Raw genomic sequence first — 23216 nt, forward strand, 5'->3', positions numbered from 1 at the left:
CTGAAGCAGGAGACCCACTGGAAATCTTTTCCTAAGAATAATTCCAATTAGCCCTCAGAAGGCACCGAGCTCGTAGAAGAAAAGCGAGCAGACGCCCCGAGGGGAACTTTAAAAGGACACTCCAACCAAAGGATTACGTGGATTGTTGTGATGTTTGAGCAGCAAGAGAATTGTCTTCCTTTCCTGCAGATCCAACTGCTCCCTGGGCAGCCACCACCCCCCCACTCCCCCATTCCCACATCCCCTCCAGCCCCATCAACCCAACTCGAGGGTGGCACATTTTAAGGCCGTCAGGAATAATCAGCTAATTGATGTTCCCACGTGGCAAGAAGAAACATCACTGGGCAAATGCCAAGGGGATGAATCAACCTGCAATCAAATGCACAACCAACTGCAAAAATTATCCCGGGCTGGATTTACTCAGATCCAAAGGGAAACTCTGTTTCCCTGAGATAGCTTTGACTTTTCAGAGAATCATGGAATGGTTTGGGTTGGAAGTAGATGATCCGTGTCCTTCTCATGTTGGGGGCCTCAAAGCTGGTGAATTTGTGGAGGGTGCCCTTGTCACCAACAAAGACATTAAAGACCCAAAAACCAGCCCTGAGGGTGCCACTCACTGCTGGTCTCCACTGAGCCACCGACTGCAGCTCTTGGAGCGTGGCCATCCCGGGAATTCCTCACCCACTGAGAGGGCCATCCATCACATCCATGACTCTCCAGTTTACAGGCAAGGATATCACGTGGGACACTGCCAAAAGCTTGGCACAAGTCCAGGGAGACGATGCCAGTGACCCCGTCACAGGAGGCCGCAGAATTGAGCGGGATTTGCCCCCAGGGAAGCCCTTGCTGGCTGTCACCAACCCAGCAAAGGATCCCAATCCCCCTCAGCTCCGTGTGCAGGATTATCCCCACTCAGAGCTGAGGAAACAGGGGAAGGGAAACGCTCCCTTTAGGCACTTCTAGCCCAGGCCACAGCTCAGGAGAAGAGGTGACACCGACAGGGACGGGAATGACTCGCCCAGGTGAGGAGGGGAAGGAGGAAGGAGGGAACTGTGGGAGTCCTGCCCCAAAGGATATCTGTCTTCCATGTTTATCCACGGAGAGGGGCCGGCGGTGGGGGGAGCCCAGGCGGTTCCTGTCCCGGTACACTCTGTCCACCAGCCCGTGGTGCCGGGTCGTCCTGCTCGTGTCCAACCCCGACGACTGGAACGGAGTCTGAGGGAAGACACAGCAAGTCAGGGAACGGGAAAATCCACACACAGGCTGCCCAGAACCTACTCGGGGTGTGTGCAAGGCTGTGATGTTCTGAGGAATCACACTCACACAAGATGTGGACAAGTGTCACCACGTCTCCTCCGTGGTTTTCACGGCAGCCTTGGGAAGCGATGCCCAAGGCTGCCCTTCCAGAGGGGGACCATGCTGGACCTGCCCTCTCCTAGATCAGCTCTCAGGCCTCCATATCCCTAAAAACCCCCCGTGTGAGGGTGGCAGGGAGCTGCCAGCTGTGTCCACATGCCCTGGGTGCAGCATGCAGGGGGCATCCAGAAGGAACATGCCGACTCCACGGGCAGGAGACGCGCGGCGAGTCCGACATTCCGAACGCGCCGCCTGCTCTCGGGACTTCCTTTCACCCCTCCTCTGGGAATTATTTTAAGGGGACACTGAGAGAATGAAAAGAAAAAGAAAAGCAGTTTCCTTCCTCCTCTGTCTAGAAAAAGTTAACGGCGTCTGATATTTCCGAGGTGACTCCCGGCTCCCTCTGGGACCCGGGGTGGGATGGTCCCACCTGGGCTCTTATCAGTGGAGACCTGTCAGCAAATGATTTCAGAGGGTGAGGACAGCAGAGAAAGGACAGGGGAAGATGAATTCCCAGGTTAAACTGGAAAACTCCCACATTTTCCAAAGCCCTTCCCTGCGTATACCTGGGGGGGGGCAAAGGAAGTACCGAGGGGTCGATCTCCGCTCGTCCTCCACCGGCAATTTATGGGTCTCTGGGGAGGGGGAAAAAAAACAAACCTCCCCAGTTTTCCACTCCTTGCCAATGTGAACAGCTTTGCTGAGTCCCTCAACACCATCTGTTTGGAAATCCAAAATTTCCTCCTCCTCCATTCAGGTGCTGCACGTGGCAAATGCACTGTCCTGTCTGCCAAGCCATGGAACCATCTGGCTCCCACATTCAGCTCTTCTTGTTTTTTCTTTTCTTTTTTTTTTCCAAGTGTCAGCTTTGGCTGTTGAAACGATTCTTTTCCAAAAAAGCTTTACATTTATTTTTAAAAGCTTTGTTTGTAATAACCTTTTAACGAGTCTTTCTGCTCCCCTGAACTCTTTTTTTCTCTTCGGCCGACGCCGGTCTCCTCACCCTCTCTGCGTTAATAGAAATGGATGCAGAGTGGTTGTGGTGTTTATTTTTTCATTTCAAGGCCAACACTTTCTGTGCAGCAGAATATTTAAGTCAACGTGGGGCTGGGAAAGGAGCACAGTGACTTTTTAATGCACTCTCAGCCCTCAGGATCAGACTTTTCGCTTCGCTTTCTTGTACGAAGGCTGAGAAATCTCAAACGGAATCTCAATTTTAAGTCATTCAAAATAAACCACGGTGGTTTAATCTCTGCTGCAAACACCACACGACAATCTAGTCCTGTCCCCACACAGAACTGGGAATATTTATAATTCCAAGCCAACAAAAGGTCTCCCAACTCCTCCTTGCGCTGTTGCCACGGCCCTGAGAGCCCAAAAGGCAGCAAAATTTGCAAAGACGTGCTTGGAAGGTCAACAGGAAGAGCAATTTCCTTGTCAGTGGTCTCACCACAGTGCTGCTAAAAAAAGGAGCAGGCAGCCCAAAGCACAGGGAATGCAGAGCTCACCTGGAATTTAAAAGGAAGCCAATGCATAGGAGACAAAAAGTTGAAGGTAAAAATAGTTATTTCTTGTGTTCTGCCTTTTTTTTTGGCACAATCTCCTTATTAAAACCCAACAAAAGTCTCATTTGAGTGCAGCAGTGGAATAAATCAACATGGAGCGTGTTCCAGCTCCAGTTTATAGGGTGAGGAACTTGGGGGCAATGGTGTCCTCTGGCTTTCCAGGAGCAAAGATCCCAAGTGAATCCCTGACTCAGGAAAACAGAAAACACTTCTGGATGTCACCTCCAACAGGTCTGGCTTCCCATAAAACTTCCTCTGGGCCAAACACCAGGACAATGTGTCTGGATTAAAATCCCCACCCCAGCAGGGCAAGAGATATTTAACTGTGATTTAAAAGTGGATTTAAAAAAACCCAAAAAACAGATCTGAGCATCGATTTTATAGGGAAAATGAAGGAGCAGAAGTGTTTCACTTCCCTGGAAAACATTAAAGGGTTTGAGACCAGACCCCAAACCCCACAACCCATCAAAAAAGGAGCTGAATACAGACAGGAAGGAAAAAGCTCCGAGCTCTACAACAGTGTCCTTTTAGGATTGATCAAGGCTTGAGGAATGAACCCAAGCGAGGTGGATGAGGGGGAAGGAGGAGTGGGGACCTACAACAGTTCATATTCCAGAGCCTCCCGGTGCCAAGCAGGATTTGGGAACTCATTCCCCACGGGAGTTTCACATGCACATGCTCAGAGCTCGCTCAACCCCCCCAGGCCAAGACTGTGTCTGCACCAAGGGAATCCCCCGGGAATCACAAGGAATCACAAGGAATCGCAGGGCAGCGAGTCCAGGGAGCCTGGACGGGAATTCTGATGCATGTTCTGGATTGGGATGCACGGCCAAAACCCTGGATTGGTGATGCCAGAGCAGGACTCCTGACCAGAGAGAGATGCTGGGCATAGCAGAGCAGGTGGGGCTGTGCTGAAATACGTATCTACCTGGGCAAACAGGACCAGTCCTAAATACGTATTTGCACAAACCTAAATGCTTGTTTACCAAAGAGACAGGAACTGCTCCAAAGGCTTCTGCCAGAGCTCCGTTGTGCTGTAAATCAAAGAACCAAGATGCTCAGACACCAACGCTCCCCAAGCAGACACAACAAAACCAGGCCTCGGAAATCTTCTTTTTAACTTAAAAAAAATAAATAAATCTCCAGTGTTTTTAACTTAAAGTTTGGGAGAACTCACCACTCATGCAAACACACGGGTTCGTGTTGCTGCTTCTCACCCTTTGTTATCTGGGACAACATAAATTTTGGATTTTTTTCTATGTGTGTGTGTGTGAAAAATCACTAAACTCCTGGAGTTTTGTATTTTTCTATGTGTGTGTGTGTGAAAAATCTATAAATCCCTGGAGTTTTGTATTTTTTCTATGTGTGTGTGAAAAAAAAAATCTCTAAACTCCTGGAGTTTTGTATTTTTTCTATGTGTGTGTGTGTAACAAAAAAATCTCTAAACCCCTGGAGTTTTGTATTTTTTCTATATGTGTGTGTGTGTAAAAAAAAAAATCTATAAACCCTGCAATTTTGTATTTTTTCTGTGTGTGTGTGTAACAAAAAATTTCTAAACTCCTGGAGTTTTGTATTTTTTCTACGTGTGTGTAAAAAAAATAAATCTCTAAACCCCTGGAGTTTTGTATTTTTTCTATGTGTGTGTGTGTGAAAAATAAAATCTATAAACCTTTGGAGTTTTGTTTGCGTGTCCTCCTCCAGCCATTGGGAAATTTGGGGATATTCCCTCTGTCAGTTCAGGAGTAAAACAGTCTGGGCAGTAACCAGCAGAAAAGCACTGAAATACTATTTCAGAAACACTGAAATACTGTTGCTTAAAAGGAACAGGAACTCTGAACCTCCTTAACAAGGAGCTAAAGGGAAAATCTTGGAGAGAGATGTGGAGTAACCCCAAGGATTTCAATCCACTCCAAACCCCTGCACTGTATTCCCAAGATTAAAACAGGCTTTTGCTTCTCCTCCTGCCCAAGGTTCAAGCTGTTAACCTGCCCAAATTTCAGCTGTCTCCACCTATTTCAACAGGCAGGTCAGCGAGTTTCTCCACATTTATTAACCAGCCCTTCATCAGAAAACCACAAACTGCAAGATTTCCTTTTTACCACATCCTTGTGAGCTGAACTGTAACTGTTACTGCTCAAAAAAGGAAAAACTAACGCAGAAATGTTCATTATTTTCAGCACCCTAAATCAACTAATTATAGAAATCAGAGTGCTCAAAGGATCCACCACCTGATCCGTGTACAACATCTCCTGTCCAAAAACATTCACCTAAAAAACATTGATTTTCTGTTTGTGGAGTCACTCTGGAGTCACAAAGACAGCCAGGACAGCCCTAAGTTTCCTCCTCAGCCAGCCCAAAAAAAAGTGACTGTTCTGCTACCACTTTGTGTCCCATTGTCCTTCTCCTCTCCCAGGATCACTCCCATGGAACACACAGCAGCTCCCTCCACACCCCAGCTCCCAGCAGGTTCCACATCACCTGAATTTGCTTCCAGTTTGCTCGAATTTACAGAGGTTTCATCAGGAATTTGGTACTGAACAAAAACACCCCACCCCACGCCCCCTGAATAATTCCCTGACAAAGGATTTGCATCACTCGGAGCGTTCCTGATCCAAAATCATCCCAACCTGACACAGAAACAGCCACACAATCCCATTTTCCAAAGGAGCACGGGGGGCTTGAACCAGGGGGCTGTGCTGAGGGTTCTGACCCAGCATCCAGGCACAGAATGAAGCCACAAATGCCAAGGAACACCCTCTGGACTCACCTGGAAGGGGAGATCCATGGCACTGTTTCCAATCTGATTCACATTTGGCAGAGACCCACCGTAGTACTGGCCACGACTCTGTCCCAGTTGCAAATATTGGGTTTTCTGCAGCTGTAGCTGAAAGAAAAAAAGGAGGAGGAAAAAATCTGATTGGAACTGTTTGAACTGACACAACAACCTGAGAGGATGGAAACCATCCATGAACAGCCCGGATCCGAGCGTGAATCCCAGGGAATGGCAAACCTCCTCCACACTGCTCTGCTTTCTTGCACCAGGAAAAGCCCCTGGAGAAAGGGCAGAGACAGGTCTGCAAAGTAAAAAGGCAGAGAGGCTTTCAAAGAAAACCCCAAAGGAAAAACAAACCACTGAGAGTTCCTCCCTGGACAGGGAAACGTGGAAATGAAGGGGATGGTCTGCAAAGTGTCACTAAGTTACAGGTGTCCAGTCCTGAGTGTCACCTCTCCACTGAAAACATTCCAGGATATTTGCCCAGAGAAGTAGACAATTCTGGTGTGCAAAAAAGTGTGCAAGAGAGAAAACCTGTTCTTTTCTACTCACACATCAACCTACTTTCATTGTTGCTTCCTTCAGAAAGGCTGAAAACTCCTTAGTGAAATCTATGACTTTGGATTAATCTTGATTGATCTTTTATTTCTCCAGGTTTTTTTAGTTCAGTAGCACCAATATTTAAACAAAACCCTCACTCAGTTCTGTGCTGTGGCCACTCAACACCTCGGATTTAACACCCCAAAGGCCTGTTTTATTTGACATTGGCCAACCACACCCACCCTGCTCTCAGTGCTGCCTCTTCCAAGGGCTCCAGAAATTCCAATTAAAGCAGCAAAGAGCTGAGCTCACAAAAGGGGTGCTCAGGGTGTTCACGGGATGGACACAAAGGGCCCAGCCTGCTTCTATCATCCCAACATTTTGGGGTGAATATATGGATCACAGAATCCCAGAATGGTTTGGCTTGGAAGGATCTTAAAGGTCGTGGAGTTCCAATCAGGGACACCTTCCACCAGCTCAGGTTGCTCCAGCCTGGCCTTGGACACTTCCAGGGATTGGGCAACCAGGGTCTGCCCACCCTCCCAGGGAGGAATTTTATATGGAAGTAGTCCCTGGATAGAGGAGGAGAAATCCAGCTCACCCTGAGGACAACAGTGCACACATTTCTCTGGTGTTACAACTCTTCCTAGAAAACTCAAATACCCTTTTATTCCCAGAATTTTCCCTGGAAGCCACTGATTTCCAGCTACACAGACAGTTCCAATCTCTGCTCCAACTGAGGGACTGAACTGATCCCTAATTTACAAGATGACTTGTGGGGATGAAACCTCTCCATGGACCACAGAATTATTCAAGTTGGAAAACGCTTCCAAGATCGTGTCCAGCCTTTGACCAGGAGCTCTCAAAAGCCTCAATTATTCAAGCAAGACACCAGTCACTAAGTGGCTGATGGGTTTTTTTCCTTCCCAAGAGGGCAGATAATCCCCTCAGCCCCAAGTCCTAGGAAATATTCCCAGTGTGAAGTCTCCCAAACGGCTCAGGAGCAGGAAAAGATCCCTCCACACTGCTTTTAGCGTGGATTTGCCACGCAAATCCAACCCAGCGAGACGTGGAAGGAAGAGAAACACTGTGCTGGTCTCACTTAATGAGTCACAGCCCCTCCAGCTCGGAGCTGCAGAGCACAAAAAGCACAATATCAGAACTAGCTGTGCTTTTTCCCTGGCCCCTACATATGTTTTTGTTGTTAAAAGGAGGAAAAAAAAAATAAAAAAACCCAACAAAAAAAAAGGCTTGTTTGGGATTTGGGCCAAACGTTGAAGTAACTATTTCAACAGGTGTTGGTTTCCTTTCAAGCAGCTCCGAAAGGCACCCGGGGAGGAGGGGGTGGCTTGATGTTTTTTTAATATTTTGGCTTCCCCTCACTCTGTACCCACCTCAAAGCGCCCCAGGACAGGGGAGGTCACGACCATTTGTCTTCCTGCTGCACTTGAACGTGGAAATGAGGGAACACGAGAGCAGGGGAACAGAGAGGAGCCCGTTCAATGGCTCTGCTGGCCCAGCAATTTGAGCAACTCTCCCTCCCAGAAACGCTGGGGGGGTTGTTGTGCCAGAACCCAGAGAGCTGATTGCTGTTATTGCTCTCATCCATCACCACACCGGGCCAGGGGGGCTGTGTTTGCTCCTCTCCTGCTTTCCAGGCCCCCAGACTCGGCCGCTTATTGGAGCCCATCAACAACTGCCACTTGCAATCTGGGAAGATCAAGTGTGAGGTGTCCTGAGCAACTTTTGAGCTGGGAAAAACACCAAAAAACCAAAAAAAAAAAGGCAATTTTAAACGTTACACGCCCCTCCTGTCGCTCCAACAGGAAACCTCGAGGCAAATCAGTTTGTGTTTGCCTTTCTCAGCGAAAAAAGAAGCTCCAGATCTGGTCGTGGTGCTTTGATCTGATCGGAGGGAGCTGAGCACGGGGGAAAAGCAGCTCTGAAAATCACACCAGCACTGAAAAATCACACCAGCACTGAAAAATCACACCAGCACTGAAAAATCACATCAGCCAAGAAGGGCTTGGGTTGGAAGGACCTTAAAGATGGTCCACCTTCACTAGACGAGGTTGCTCCTTGGGCAATCCCAAGGGTGAGGTGGCCACAGCTTTTCTGGGCAAACTTTTCCAGGGTTTCCCACCCCCAGGAAAACAAGATGTTGTGACCAAAACGACCCCTTCATTCTCCTCTCCAACCACCTCGTGAGATGGATCCAGCCCCCTGCACGACTGGAGGTTTTAAGAGGGTTTAAGAGGTTTTTTTCTTTGATTTTCAATGAAAATCAACCAAAAAAAAAAAGCCTTTTCCGAACAGAAAAATTCCGGTTCCTCTCCAAATGTTAACAAGCCTCCCGACGACTCCGCTGTTCTCTCCTGGGGTTGGATTCAATTAGTGCAGCTTGGATTCCGTGTGAATTTAGATACTGAAGGGTGATAAGGAATCACTTAGTGTTCTCCAGATTTATTAATTTCTTGAACCATGAGAACTCGGTGACTCTGCATTACAGTTTTGCCATTTCTGGATTATGTGGCCAAGAAAACAGCTCCTTGACAGCTGAAAATATTGCTAAATATTCCAGTCCTTTCCCAAGAAAGCTTTTGGTAAGGAAACAGCTTTTGCTTGTTAAACCACTTGATTTCTGCTTGGCTTTCTTGTCCAGAAAAAAATGTTTCCCAAACGACAGATCCAAACTGAATCTGTAATTCTCCCTCCACCGGTGTTTCTCTTACTCAAAATCCTCATTTTTTTTTTCTTTAAAATCCAATTTAATCATTAAAAACCAAATCCTTTATGTGAGCATTTATACAACCACCTCGATTTTTCCCTTTGGGTTAAGGTTTGCTGGACACACACAGATGTGTTCGTAGGGAGAGATTCAAGTTATACAATTTAAAAAAAAAAACAAAACACAAGAAAGGAACACATCCCTAAATCCAAATCCAGTTTTCCTCCAGCCTTTCTAAGCGTCCAAAACACGCAGATGGGAACCAAAGGCAGAATTTATTAAAAACTCAACACTTCAACTCGGAGAAATTCTTCACAAAAGAATTCTGGGCCAATTTACAAACTCGTGGCCAGGACTCAGGTGGAAAATTTGGCACCATAAGTCAACCCAAACCCACTACAAACGTCTCTTTTAAAAATTGCTTCTTTTACCACATGAAAATTGGATTCCCATCATCACACTGAGAGGGTGGAGTGTCCGTTTGATAGAACCCCAGATATCTGATGACTACAGGAAGCCAGATTTCAATGATAAAGGTTCTTTTGCTGCCTTGCAGTTTCCACACCAAGTTTTTCTTCTAAATGTTACCTTTTCCCTTGCCAAAGCCTCTCCCCTCAGCACACCCAGCCCGACCAGCGCAGATTAAAATTAGAAAAGTATTATTCCAGCTTAATTGGGAATTAAATTCCGTTTAAAGGATTAACTGGAAGTTTCAGAGGCTGCATTAAAGGTAAATCCCGTTGTTCTAATCAGTTCAAAGTTCCCCCCCCTTTGCTTGGACACGCCTGGAATTTCTCTGGGAGGTTTTCACCCGGAGCACCCACAGAGGCAGGACCTGCCACAGACAGGGATCCTCATCCTGGAGTTCTGAAACGGGTTGGGATTGATCCCAGAACGGGAATTTTTGATGTTACACTGAACTGAAACATCCCAGGCCGAGCTGTGCCTCCCCAAACTCCTGGTCTGGATTCCTTCTCCCAGGTGAAACCAAACACCAAGTCAAACAAACCCTCCAGACGAGGCAGTTACTGGTGGAATCCCTGGGGAATTATTTTCTTCTCTCCCCATTCACAATCCTCACGTTGATAAGAAAAGCAAATAGAGTCTTTTTTTTTTTTTAAGAGACCTTCACATCAACCTAATGAATCACATAATTTTGATTTAGTGGCAATGCAGCCTCGAGTCACAAATCACCTAATTAACCCTGTAACTGTCACTTAAAATAGTCCTTTAAGTTGCCAAAAACTGTCTCAACAGTTAATAACTCTGACAACCAAGAGTTTGGCTCCTCCTTCCTCTCAAATGAACCCTTCTCTGTCAATATTCCAAAGTTCACGCCAAAATTTGAATTTTGAACGCTGGGCACTCACTACTCCAACAGTTCCTAAAATTAATATACATTAAAATAACTGCTCATGTACTAAACCACCACGAAAACTGTCTGGATTTGTTTAATTAAACGAGGAAGGAATCACAAATCAATAAGAGAGAATCCCAGTAAGGCAAGGAAAAGAAAATCTCAGCAGTCCCTCCCCACATCACCAGTCAGACACAATCTTATTAAAGATGGGCTGAAAATGAGGATCAATAATGAGGAGACACGAAGTTGTGAGCAGAGAACAAGTTTCACAAGCAGAGGAGGCAGTTTTGGGGCTATGTGATAAATTAATTAAAGATATCCTGCTGCTCCCAGAGAGGAGATGAATGAGGACTTTTGGAATGCCTGACTTTTTAATCTATATAATGCTTTTCCAGCTGATAAGTGAATGCTGATTGTTTTTACAGTTTTGTCCTGGTTTTGACCATTTACTGCAAATAATTAAAAATACTTCCACTATTTACATTTTACTGATTAAAATTCCCATGCACCCAGCTGAATAAAGGGATGGATTTGCAACTTGAGCCCTTTTATTTTAATTTTCCAGGACATTAAAAGTTAACATTGGGCAATGTAATAACATCAATACTTTCCCTTTCACCCAAGCAGGTGCATATTATATGTAAATAATATATAAGTGTATTATTGTATATAATAGTTTATCTTCAATCCAGAAAATGCCCTGAAATGGGGGAAATAATCCTTATGGTGTCTTCCAAGGCATTTAATGCTCCTCTGCCAAAGGAAAAAGTACAATATCAGGAAGCTGCAGTTCAAGTTCTTTGATAAAAACACATCAACTCTGAGCACAGAGGGAGATAAAAAATCTCTGGAATTCCAGAGGTGAGGAGATAAAAAAAAGGGAGCTGTGAAATCCCTGCGAGTGACACTGGGCTTTTCTCTCGGAATAATCAACCATTCATGGCAAGAAGGAAGGGAAGGTGGCACAGGGAGTAATTCTGGGATGGAAGGAGCACAGGCAGCTCCTTCCCACCCATCCCAGCTGAGGGAGGCGGATCCACAGCCTCATTTATCCAGGATGAAGAGAGAGGAGCCCTCGGGTTCCTCCCTCTGTCACACTCAGGAAAGAAAGGCCCTCGAGCCAGATTTTTAAAGTCACTGATTTCCTGCAGTTCCAAGTCGTGCTCCAAGAGCAGCAGAGGATCCAAAAGCACAGCTGTTCCTCCCGGGAAGGCGGGGAGAGGAAATGAAGGCTGAAGTTGAGAGGAAAGGTATAATCCACAGTGATAGCAGCTGCTCTGCCTGCCTCGCCTGGGACTTCAACTATTCCAGCAGCAGCTTTGTAACAGAACGTTTTGCAACGGTTTGCAGGGTTTTTGGGGATGTCAGTGGTGTTTTCATCTTCATAGAAAAGTGGAGGTTTGAACACAAGTGAGGACACAAGCCCAGCAAAAGTTTCCCTTGTCGCCTCTGCCAACCACTTTCTGGCCTCCCCTGGGTGTCCTGGAGCAGCGGAGGGAAAGGGCCAACCAAGCCAGAACAGGAAGCCAAATGTCTACTACAAACTAAGTGAAAATTACCCCTAAAAAAAAAAAATGCAGACATATGGTATGAACTGGATGTGACCCCAGGCCCAGAAGTGCTACATCATTGTTTACTCCTCCATCACCACCACTGTCATCTCAGTCACTCGCAAGTATTTGTTCCATTATCCCATCGCCCTGTCAGGACACAAACAGGACTCTCAGGCCAGCCCAAGGCAGCCAGGAAGAACAAAAATGCAGGGAAAGGCCAAAAAAAAAAAGCATTTTTGTTTCTTTTTTTCTTTTTTTTTTTTTTTAGGGAAGGAAGCTGTTGTAATACATTGGAATTTAGCAGCCACAAAAGAGCAACAGCTTTGTTTCTGCCACGCTGAAACACTCCACGAGCAGCTCCTTCCTCAGAGCAAACACAAGGCCAGCCCTGCTCCTGATTTCCACCAGGATGCTCCAGCACACTCCAGCTCCAGGGCTGGAGTGTTAAAACACCCAAATTTGCTCCAAAACTTCAGGGATTAACACCAAAATGGGAGGTGACACTTTTGAGGAGCAGAGGCAAAGGGGTTCTGCTGCAGCCTGGGAGTGTCCCAGCTCACATGGGCCCAACCCTGGGGCTCAGTGGAGAGAGGGGGAAGCAGAATCCTGCTCTTCCATCTCACAGAGCTGGGAAGGAAACAGGAGCTCCCTCCAGGTGCCATGAAAAAACAAACTGGGAATCTGAAGAAGGGCTTTTCATCATTAAGAGCGATGAAAACTGCCAGGCAGAGGCGAGGGGGCAGCCAGGCAGCTGACTTGGGACTTGATAAATCTGATTAGTGAAAGGTTACCTGATAGCACTGCTCGTATCCTGCATTTCCAGTCGCTTACCAGGAAAATCCCGAGCTCTCCAAGGCTGGAACACCTGCAGGAGGCCCCTGCAGCTGCAAAAAAGCCTCTCTGAAATGAGGCAAATCTGAATATTCTGTGCTTTGACAAGGAGGAAGGAGATGATGGAGTAAGCCCTTATCTCAGTCTCCACCACGATGCCAGGCAGCACAGGAAGGCATTCCTATTCTGAGGTTGGCTTGGGACTGGCTAAAACCATGGAATTTTGGCAGGTAGCACGTCCATGAAGCAGAGAGGTGGGAGGCAGGGATCATTTTTGAGGGACAGCCCTATCCCAGGTTCCTCCTCGGTCACTTGGGTGGAGCAGAGAACAGGAGGAAAAGCAAACCCAAAAAAGCTGAGCCAGCCCTGACCCCCCTCAGAGCTGAGATGCAACAGGTCACTGCTACAACCCAACCCCAGAGAAACTTCTCCCAGAAACACCGACTTGGAAGGGACCCATCGGGATCCTCGAGTCCAACTCCTGGCCCTGCCCAGGACACCCCACATGGATCAGAGCAAGACAACCACACTTTGCTAAAAGCATTACAGGGCAAAATAAATCTCATTCATAAGAGCTGAGACACGTATTGATCAGCAAAGCTGAGCAGGAATCATCTGAGGCCCGGCCAAGCCGCGAGCGCTGCACTTTTAGCACTCCAAGAGAGCCAATTATTACTCATGAGTTCATGTTTTCTTCACCTTCCTGTTGAAGAGATTATTTAAGACCTCAAATCACTTAACTGGATTGTTTTGTCCCGTTATGAGTCATCTACAAATTCCAAGGCCCCATTAGATTCTCCTTCAGGAGCTGCGAGCAACTCCCCAGACGCCTCGGCCATAAAACCGTGAGGAAACGGGGTTATAAAACTCGCACACAGGCCCGGCCCTCTCCCCCCAGAGGGCTCCAAAATTCATGTGAAAGTGCAAAGATCTCACACCCCAACAGACACTTCATATTCACAAACCACCTCAAATCCACGCCACGCTCAAATCCCAAACCCTTTCATGGTTGGGAACCCAAAGAAAACAAACTGGAATGTCACATTTTAGCGGAGAAAGAAAAGGGCTGAAGGGAGAAGGGAACAGCATTTAATGCTGCTGTTGTTTCTTATTATTTATCTCTGGTTTATTTCTTTGCTGTTCTATTCTGAGCTTTGAACAGTGGCACTTCTTCACACATGAACTGCATTTAACTTCCTCCCAGAAATTATTTAACATGAACTGTGGGGGGGTCCGAGGGCAAAGCATCAGCGAGAACACACCTTGCAGAATTCCAATAAATAAATCCAGTACTAATTATAAAGACCCAAAATTTAATGCACAGGCTGGGGCTCCGTGTTTGAAAACACTTTGCTATTTCTGGTGAACAAAGGTTTACTGTTTAAAACTTAACAGTCACAACTGAGTAGCAAGTAAAAACAGGATACAGCAAACTGGAGCCTTAAAATAGTGACTATTCTTCCGAGTTGTGCTCTATCGCCGGGCAGGGAGCCAAGCAAAGCTACAACAGGCACCAAACCTGATTTCACTGCTTTCAAAAACAAACCCAAGCCCGTGGCAGCTCAGCAAGTGCCACCCTTGCTTTTCTGCAACATTTCAGCCCAGGGAGCTGTGGGTGCTGCTGATAATTCAGTGTAATCCAGCACGGGGGACCCGCGCTCGGAGCTCGGTTGTTATTTGATATCTAGAAGGCAAAGAATTCTTTTTGCTGTATTTAGGGGTAGCGTGACACCCTCCAAAATCTGTTTGTTTTATGATCATTATTAGCTAACAAAGTGGTTTTAAAGGAAACAGTCATTTTGAGCAGGCAATGCATCCGTTTGCTGGCGAAAAAACCAACGTCCAGCTCCAATCAAAAGTTCCTAAACCATCCCCATTCCTCCTATTGAAATGCCTCAGAAAAGCTGAAATAAAAGCAGAGATGCCCTCATTAAGCAAGATAAAAATAGCTTTTATGTTCCATTTTTTATTTTTAGCTAAAGAATGAAAATTCAGTTATGTAACCCTACAAGTTTCGTAAATTGGGAGCCAAGCAGGGCATGTTTGGTGCTCTTTGGGGTTTATTAGTAATGAGAGAGCACCTAAAGCTGCACTGAGAGCGGCCACGAGCTCCAGGAAACTGCAGCTTTGAAGATGAGGCATCAGACAATCCTCCAGGTATCAAAAATATATCTGCCATGAGAGCCCAAATTCTTCGAATGCAGAAGGCTCGTTCGGCACAATCATCTCTCCCTGCACCAGAGGAAAATCTAATTACAAGGAGAAGGTCAATAAGACATTTGAAGCAGAGCTGCCTGCTGGAAACTTGGGCAAGATTGAAGATATGAAATAAATATTAAATAAGATATTATGTATCCCTCTTCCCTCACTTAGTGGAGGGGGAACAGGGCAGTCCTGGTGCGCTGCAGGTACAAACCCAGCACCACCACCACTCCAACCAGTGTTGGAATACAACATTCCAGCCAGGAATACAATCTACACTGAGACTCTGCAAGGAATAAAAAGGTGAGGAGTCAGTCTATGGAACAATCCCTGTCTTTCCTTCTCCCACTGAGGTTTTTTTATTCCTTTAATCCAGCTTATGGATGTTGAAATATCACTTCAAGGCTCCAGAGCTGGAAAAAGAATCTCCTGCACAGCTTCACGTGCTGCTTCTGCAGCGGGGCTGAAGAGGCCCCAGCGTGTCACCAATCCACTGTCTGAGTTGGGAGCTATCACCAGCTGCCTGGAAATTCATATATTTCGGGATATCAACTCCAATTCCCTCCCCTCCGAGACCGGGGCCGTCCAAGGAAAATAATATTCACATAAATAGTAATAGCTGGGTATCAAAATTAATTGAAAATTCATCTGACAGAGCTGCATCTGCCGTTAACACATCGTACCGTGAGCAACCCCAGCAAGAACACCAGCGAGGAGCCCAGCAGGGACAGCACTGAGGATATTTTCCCAATCATCAGGAAAAGTGAGAGACCAGGCAAGAAAAGCAAAACACACTTTGAGAAAAGCTGCCTGTAAAACACAGACTTTGAGAGGAGGATTGCAAAGTGCTGTAGGATTATTGCTGCAGCCTGAAGCTGCATCACTTCATCCTCCTCCACTTCATTATTTAAGACCCGTTTTTGGTGGGGGTGTGTTGTTGTTGTTGTTTTATTGCAGAGGATTGTTCTGGTACAAGGGGGAGAATTTTCAGTTCCAGAGAAAGAAATTTGCAAAACAAAGGCTATTATCAACACTCGGTTACAACCTGGTGATTTAGAAGGTCCCAGTGAGTTCAGGCCAAAACATCCCTGGTTGATAAACAGGGGTTTCTGCAAAGCAGATGGAGATCCCTATTCCTGGATATCACCTCCAGCAGCACCAAAGGCCAAGCATTTCAAACAAAGCAAAGCAACATTTCAGGTATTAACTCCGAGGCACTGATTTAGCTGATGAGTTAATAAAGGCTCTCAAGTCCAGCTGCCACCTCAAGTTCACACCATCATAGGATGGTTTGGGTGGGAAGGGATCTTACTAAAATCCAGTTCCACCCCCTGCCATGGGCAGGGACACCTTCCACTAGCCCAGGTTGCTCCAACCTGGCCTTGGACACTCCCAGGGATGGGGCACCAAAGCCTTTGGGACCACATTTTGTTTAGCAAAGTGTGAGGGCTTTAGGACCAAAAGCAAAAGGGAAGCAGCACCGAGGTCACGACACAAAATGAACTCTCCTGCAAGCACCTGCTCCCGAAAAATCCACCAGATTTTTGGCAGTTTGCATCTTTTCACTCGCTCACTCCAACCCATCAGTGACCACACACCCTCAGCTGCACGGCGACAGCTCCTCCAGCACAGCTACAAAAACCCCGGGGTAAAACTCCAGCCACCGCAACCAGGACTGGGCCTTTAAAACAGAAAAGCTGCTTTTCTTTCCTTTTTTTTTTTTTAAAAAAAAGGTACAGTATTACTTCTGCTGAAAAGCACCCAGAAGTCAACTTGAGTTTCAGACCCTGCATTAGGCACAGAAATATCGATGCCAGCCTGGAACAGACCATTAGGGAGGGATCGATGCTGTCGGGGACATCGAAACCGCCCCAGTGCTGCCCAAGGAAAGGCTCCTTTGCAGTGAGAGATGGAGAGTGGAGAACGTGGATAAATATTTAGCCTTGAAGATATGTTGGTTAAATCCCTATTGATCAGAGGACATCCACTTGTTGCCAAATTAGGATTTGATTCCCACTCCGATGAAAGCGCTTGTAACACTCGATGATTTCATGGAGTCGGACAATCAAGGAATGGTTTGGGTTGGAAGGACCTCGAAGATTGTCCGATTCCACCCCCCTGCCACGGGCAGGGACACCTCCCACGAGCCCAGGTTGCTCCAACCTGGCCTTGGACACTTCCAAGGGATGGGGCAGCCACAGCTTCTCTGGGAAAACCTGTGCCAGGGCCTCCCCACCCTCATAGCCAAGAATTCCTTCCCAATATCCCATCTATCCCTGCCCTCTGGCAGTGGGAAGCCATTCCCTGTGTCCTGTCCCTCCATCCCTTGTCCCCAGTCCCTCTCCAGCTCTCCTGGAGCCCCTTCAGGCCCTGGAAGGGGCTCTCAGGTCTCCCTGGAGCCTTCCCTTCTCTAACCTGGCCTTTGACACCTCCAGGGATGGGGCAACCACAGCTTCTCTGCCCAACCTGTGCCAGGGCGTCCCCACCCTCCCAGGGAGGAATTTCTCATGGAAAACTCACACACCTCATCCGAGCAGGAAGTTTCCTGGATTAAAGTGGCCTCAAAACACCCCAACCCCTCAGTTTGGTTTAATATGGTTGATCCCTGCTGTGGCTCAGGAGGGAAAGCTCCCACTGGAACGTTCACTGTGCTGCTGCCTCGGCACAGAGTCAGGGCCTGGATATTCCTGAAGTGCAGTCAAGGCTTTCTAACTAAAATCAATGCCATTGATAAATTGATTATAAAACCAGCAACAAACGGTCAGCACAGGAAGCAGCGCTCGGGTGAACAGCACATTTCAACGAGCTTTGTTTCCCAACCAGCACAAGGTGATGCAGGATGGGGAGAGAAGAATAAAAATGCACTTTATGTGATGAAACATTGAAATAAGAAGTCACGCGACCGAGAAACCAAACTCCAGCTAAAAATGGTTTGCCCTCACACAATCACGTTCTGGGCTTTCCAGGCCTCAGGGGTTTCCCCCTCTTTTTTTGAGCTCTGAAGAACAGCCCTTTTCCATTCCACCTGAAGATAGTTTGCCCCTCCAGGCCACACTGCTATGAAAATAATTTTTTAATACTAGATGTTCTTGAAAACTACTTTAGGAACAGTTCCCGTTGCACCCTTTTGTGGTGGGATGTTTTCCTCACCCTGCTGATACCAGCCTGTAATTCAGATTAACACAGCACCAGCACCCTGCTCACTGATGGGTTTGTCACCTCTGGAACTTCTACAGGAGCTCTGCAGCTCCTGGCACTCAAAGACATCAATGTACAAAATTCAATTGGTGACTAGAAAACCAAGAAAATCAGCACCCAGACCAAAACCTTTTCAGGGTGGTGATCACAGGCCCAGCTCAGCTCTGCATGAACAGCTTGTTTCGAGGGAAAACCCCAAACCAGCCCCAAAGGGTTGGAAGAACTGACTGTACATCACCCTGAGAACGTCTTCTCTTACTAAATGAGCACCTTCTATAAATGCAAATTACTCCACACTCCAGTGCTGGTGCTGAGTAAAACCGAGAGGCAGCACCCGGAGCAGAGTTCCACACGTTCACCCTGAGAATTCCAAGGAAACCCGGAGATGCAGCAGTTGTACAATCACCCTCACGTGCCTACAGACCCCTCTCAGCTTTGCTACATCATTAAAACCGACAGATTTGGCCACTGCACAGAGACAGACTTTGTCCAGAGCTGCAGCAGCTGCAGTGCGTGGGAGGGATGGGATAATCATAAAAAAAGGCATTGTCTCCTTAAAAAAAAATAAAAAAAAAAATATAAAAAACCACAACGAAACCTGCCTGGGTTTCCCAGAAGAAACCCTGCCCTGCTCTCTCGAGTGTGTGAGTTCCCCAGCGGGGCAGATCAGAGCTGGCTCCTTGTTTACCTTGGACAGCTCAGCCCGGCCCAGGGTTGCACAAGAACAGGGATCCTTTGTGCCCCGTGGGTCCCTCACCTCTGCCTCCCCCTGCCCGAGCTACAACCATCCTTTCAAAGAATCAAGGACACTGCACATCCCACTTGCAGCACCTTGGGGGTTGTTCTCACCCAGCCGGTGTTTGGTGATGCCCAAGGCCAGTGGTTGTGGCACGTGGAGCATCTTTGGTGGCTTGGAAACAACTGGTTTGGTTCTTGGGTCTTTGCTGTTGACAGGATGTCAACGAAGGACAAGGGGAACGGCCTCAGGCTGTGCCAGGGGAGGGTCAGGCTGGACATCAGGAGGGATTTCCTCATGGAAAGGGTGCTCAGGCATTGGAAGGGGCTGCCCAGGGAGGTTTGGAGTCCCCAGCCCTGGAGGTGCCCAAGGAACCCCTGGATGTGGCACTCAGTGCTCTGGGCTGGGGGACGAGGTGGGGATGGGGCACGGGGTGGACTCCGTGGTCCTGGAGGGCTTTTCCAACCTCAGGGATTCTGGGATTCATCAGAGCCATCAGGGGACGGTCACAGATAAAGCCTGACCCACCTATTTCTTGGTCTGGAAACGTGCAAACCCAGGATCCAAACCCTGTCCCTGGGAAAGTTCAAACACACCATGTGGAGCTTGACAAACCACCATTTCTGATTTGAGAGAAACTCACTATTAACTCCAGCTTCCAACTGCAAGCATCGACCTCCGTGCTCGGAGGGCTCAGCCCTGATCGTGATGCATTTCTTTAATATCCCTCAGACATTCAAAACCACCATTACGTCGTCAGGAATTTCTTTTCTATCAAATTATTTAATAAAAACCCTGCTGGAGACATTAGGAGCCACTGTGGCTCTGTATCATCATCATCATCATCATTAGTGTTTCTCATTTTTAAAAGCAGATTAGCATTCCTGATTTAACTAAGCTTTTAAATACTGTTTTGCATATTATCTACATCTAAGGATGAGCTGGGGAGGTACAAAGAGATATTCTGATCTCTTCCCCAACCAGCAGGAACAAGTAAATGAGTAACTGTCTCATCTGTAAGTACAAATTTCATTGCAGGGGGCCACGTGTGTGTTTTACACACACACACAAACACAAAACTGCAGCGTTTTCCTTTATTTTTATTTAATTCCACTTCAGTCAAATGGCCACCTGTGCCATCACAACACATTCCACTTGGCAAAACCCAGCTAAAATAGGATTCTGTGTTCAAACTGCCCAGGTTTAAAACATAAACATCGGGTTTTTACTTCAGGCAGGTTTCAAGAACTCACAAAAACACAACTTTTGATAGCACCGAAAGACACATAAGCAAACATTTTTGCACCATGTTTATAATTTGATTTTAATTCCCTGTTTTCATTCCAGGGCAGGTGGGGCTGGGAGACAGCACCCACTTGCAGCTTTTTGGAGGTTGGGGGGACAAAGGGGGTCTTTTTTTTTTCCCAAGGCCCATCAGAGGGAGCTCAAACACAGCTCCCACTGAAAGCCCTCAAAATTAAGTGACTTTAACTATGGATTTAAAAAAAAAAAAACACAATCCTGGAAAGCTGTGAAAATCACCAACTGAACAAGAACCACCCTTAAAATGCAGGTCACAAATTGTCCTTAAAAATCTTAACATTTTTCAGCATTTCAAGAGCCACATATCGAAGAGCTCAAGGGCTCTCTTCGTTAGCTGCACGTTAATGTTTTGTTAATTACAATTTTAAAGGGCAGCACCAGCCTGGTGTGAGTAAATAGATGCATCAAGCACCACTGGGGCTGAGTTACACCAGGAACTGAGAGTAAACAAGCCCAGAAATCAGCCCTGAAATCCCAAGCTTCACATAAAAAAAAAGAAGCAAGGAGCAGAACCACAAACAAAATACAGGAGTCAATGTCACGTAGGGAAAAAAAAAAACACCAAAAAAAAAAAAATCACTCCCCCTCTTCTCCTCACCCACTTTGTTACTATGGGACTGGCAGAAAGCTCTGGATTATAAACACCAAGGTCCCACTCACAAGACAATTAAGCAGCTCCAGAGCTTCCATCGACCACCCACCTCCGCGCTCTGCGCAAGGTCTGCGCCTCCCAGGGAAGCTGAAATGCCAGAAATCCCCAGTGCCAGCTGAAAAACAGCCCTTTGGTGCTCCAGAGAACGGGGGCACCCTTTGCAAACCAAAGCTGGGGTTTTTTCAAAGGAATTCTTCTTTATTTTGTCCCCCCTAAGCGTGGTGAGGGCGATAAAGGAGGGGTTAATGCCACGCTCCGGGTGAGAAAGATGGATCAGAACTTCAAAAATCCCACCTGGGCCCAAGAGTAGGAATAGGGGGAAGATGAGCAAGGCAGAAAGGAGGCTCAGAAACAGCGTGTGCAGGCACGAGAGATGGAGGAACAGTAAATTTCTGCCTCTGCTCCGAGCAGTAACCAACAATAAACCAGACAAGATGGTAAACATTGCAAAAAAGACAATTACTAATAATGAAAAGGCAGCAGAGATTTTGGGCCACTTCCACCAACTGAGTAAGGCGTTTTCAAACTGACAGCAAAGTGCTGGTTGCCAAATGAAAATGAGAGCAAACAGCAAAGTTGTGCTTAACCCCTTTCTGCTTTTATGCTGCATTTTAAACCCAGATGAAATCATGGAATTTAGAAGAAAAAGCCTACAAAGGAGACATTTTACTCGGCTCTTTTGGTCAGTGTTTCCATCACTTCAGTACCCAGAATCCTCAGAAAAGTTATTCATCTTGGGTCCTTTCCTCAAAACCGGGTTCTTGAAAGCATGATGGGTTTCCATGTGCAAAACCCAGGTTAGGAGCACCTGGATTTGGGAGGGACTGAACTGGGATTCTGAGTTATCTTGCAGAAGGTGAATGCTTAATGTGTGAGTTAACTGAAGCACAACCAAGAACTCCCTGAGGAACAGCTCTGGAGTGGCAGCAAGGACTGACCACTAAAGGTGAAATCCCGGGATACTGAGCCAGGCAGGTGTGCAGAGGTGTGAGAAACAGGACGACTCCAGGCACCACAAACATCTCCAAATTATCCTCACTCTGCTCCCAACTAACTCCAACAGGAACTCCAAGAGCATCCTCTGGGGAACACCAACATCCAGGTGAGCGTGAGCTCCGGCCTCAGGCCCTCTCAGGCAGGAGCTGACAAGAGGCAGGTGCTTTCCCTTTACACCCAACCAGCAGCAGAACCAATTCAGAACAAATATTTACCCTCTCCCGACACGGAGGAATAAAAAGAAAACATTCTACCGCAAGCCCGACCGCGTGTCCCTGCAAAGCTTCGGACGCAAAAACAGGACCGTGAATTTTCTTTAAACGGTTAAAAGATGTTGACACGAGCAGGTGAGAGGAGAGAGCGGGCACAGAACAGCCCCGACATCCCAGAAATCTGCACCAGAAGAGGCGTCTCTCGTGCCCGGGAAAAGCGCATTCGTTACGCCGGGAATTTCTGCTGATGGGCTTTTGCGGAGACATCACAAGCCCAAGGGAGGGTTTGGAAGTGCAGCAATTTGCACCTACGACAACCGGGAGTGGAAGGGGAGCAACGCGAGCGGCACCGAGCCCCGGCAGCCCCGCACGGCCGAGGGGGCTCCGTGCCCGCGGCTGGGGATGCTCCGAGGGGCTCCTCGGGCGGGGGGTGCAGGGCTGGGACCTCCGCAGCTCAACCCGGTGAGGAACCCGGAGCCCACCTCGGCCTCCACTGAAGGCACCAGGACACCTCCCCCAGCCCCAGGACCCCCCTCAGCCCCCGGCCTGGGCCGGCATGAGCAGCTGGGGCACCCCCCAGACCGGGCTGGAGGAACCGGGATCCCCCTCAGCGCCGGGACTGCCCCGGGATGAGGAACCGGCCCCCCTCTCACACCGGGGTGATGGTACCGGGACCCCCCTCAGCCCCCGGGGACGGAATTGAGCTCCCCCTCAGAGCCGGGGCCTGTCCTGAGGTGACACACCAGGACCCTCCTCATCCCTGGGCCTGTCCTGAGGTGATGAAACCGGGATTCTCCCTCATCCCGCGGCGAAGAAACCGGGACCCTCCCCCTTCATCCCCCTCGCAGGGTCTCCCCCGCCGCAGCCCAGCCCGGCGGGGCCCGCTCCGCGATGCCGCGACCCTCCGGCCTGGGGGGGGAGAGAGACACCGGAGGGCCTCCCCCCGCGGCAGGTGCCGGTCTCCGGAGGATGCTGCGGGTGCGGTGGCCGGGCCCGGGGCCCCCCAAACCGGGAGGGAGGAGGCCGGGGGGGGGCTGGGGGGGGGGTTTCCCGGGGGGGGGGGGGCGGAGGGGGGGCCCCCCCCCCCCTCACGGGTGCCGCCCGCCCCCGCCAGGGGGCGCTGCCCGCCCCGCCCGCCGCGCGCCGCCGCTGCCCCCGGCCCGAGGGGCTCCGGGGGGGGGGGGGGGGGCG

At 48.1% G+C, this 23216-nt stretch overlaps 1 protein-coding gene across 2 annotated transcripts in view; it reads right to left on the reverse strand.

Annotated features, from left to right (window-relative positions):
• CRTC1 (CREB regulated transcription coactivator 1) overlaps positions 1–23216 on the reverse strand; it is a 41128-nt gene that overhangs the window by 17523 nt on the left and 389 nt on the right. Inside the window, exons 2-4 of one of the 2 annotated variants that reach the window (XM_027704446.1) lie at positions 5689–5805; positions 3908–3955; positions 1019–1215 (exon numbers count right to left, since the gene is read on the reverse strand). In XM_027704446.1, the coding sequence (XP_027560247.1) occupies positions 1019–1215; positions 3908–3955; positions 5689–5805 (362 nt within the window). The remainder of the gene's footprint in view (positions 1–1018; positions 1216–3907; positions 3956–5688; positions 5806–23216) is intronic. The other variant, XM_027704447.1, reaches the window with a different exon arrangement.

Source organism: Neopelma chrysocephalum, unplaced genomic scaffold, assembly GCF_003984885.1.
Source record: "Neopelma chrysocephalum unplaced genomic scaffold, ASM398488v2 Primary Assembly neopelma1_279, whole genome shotgun sequence".
Lineage (NCBI taxonomy): Eukaryota > Metazoa > Chordata > Aves > Passeriformes > Pipridae > Neopelma > Neopelma chrysocephalum.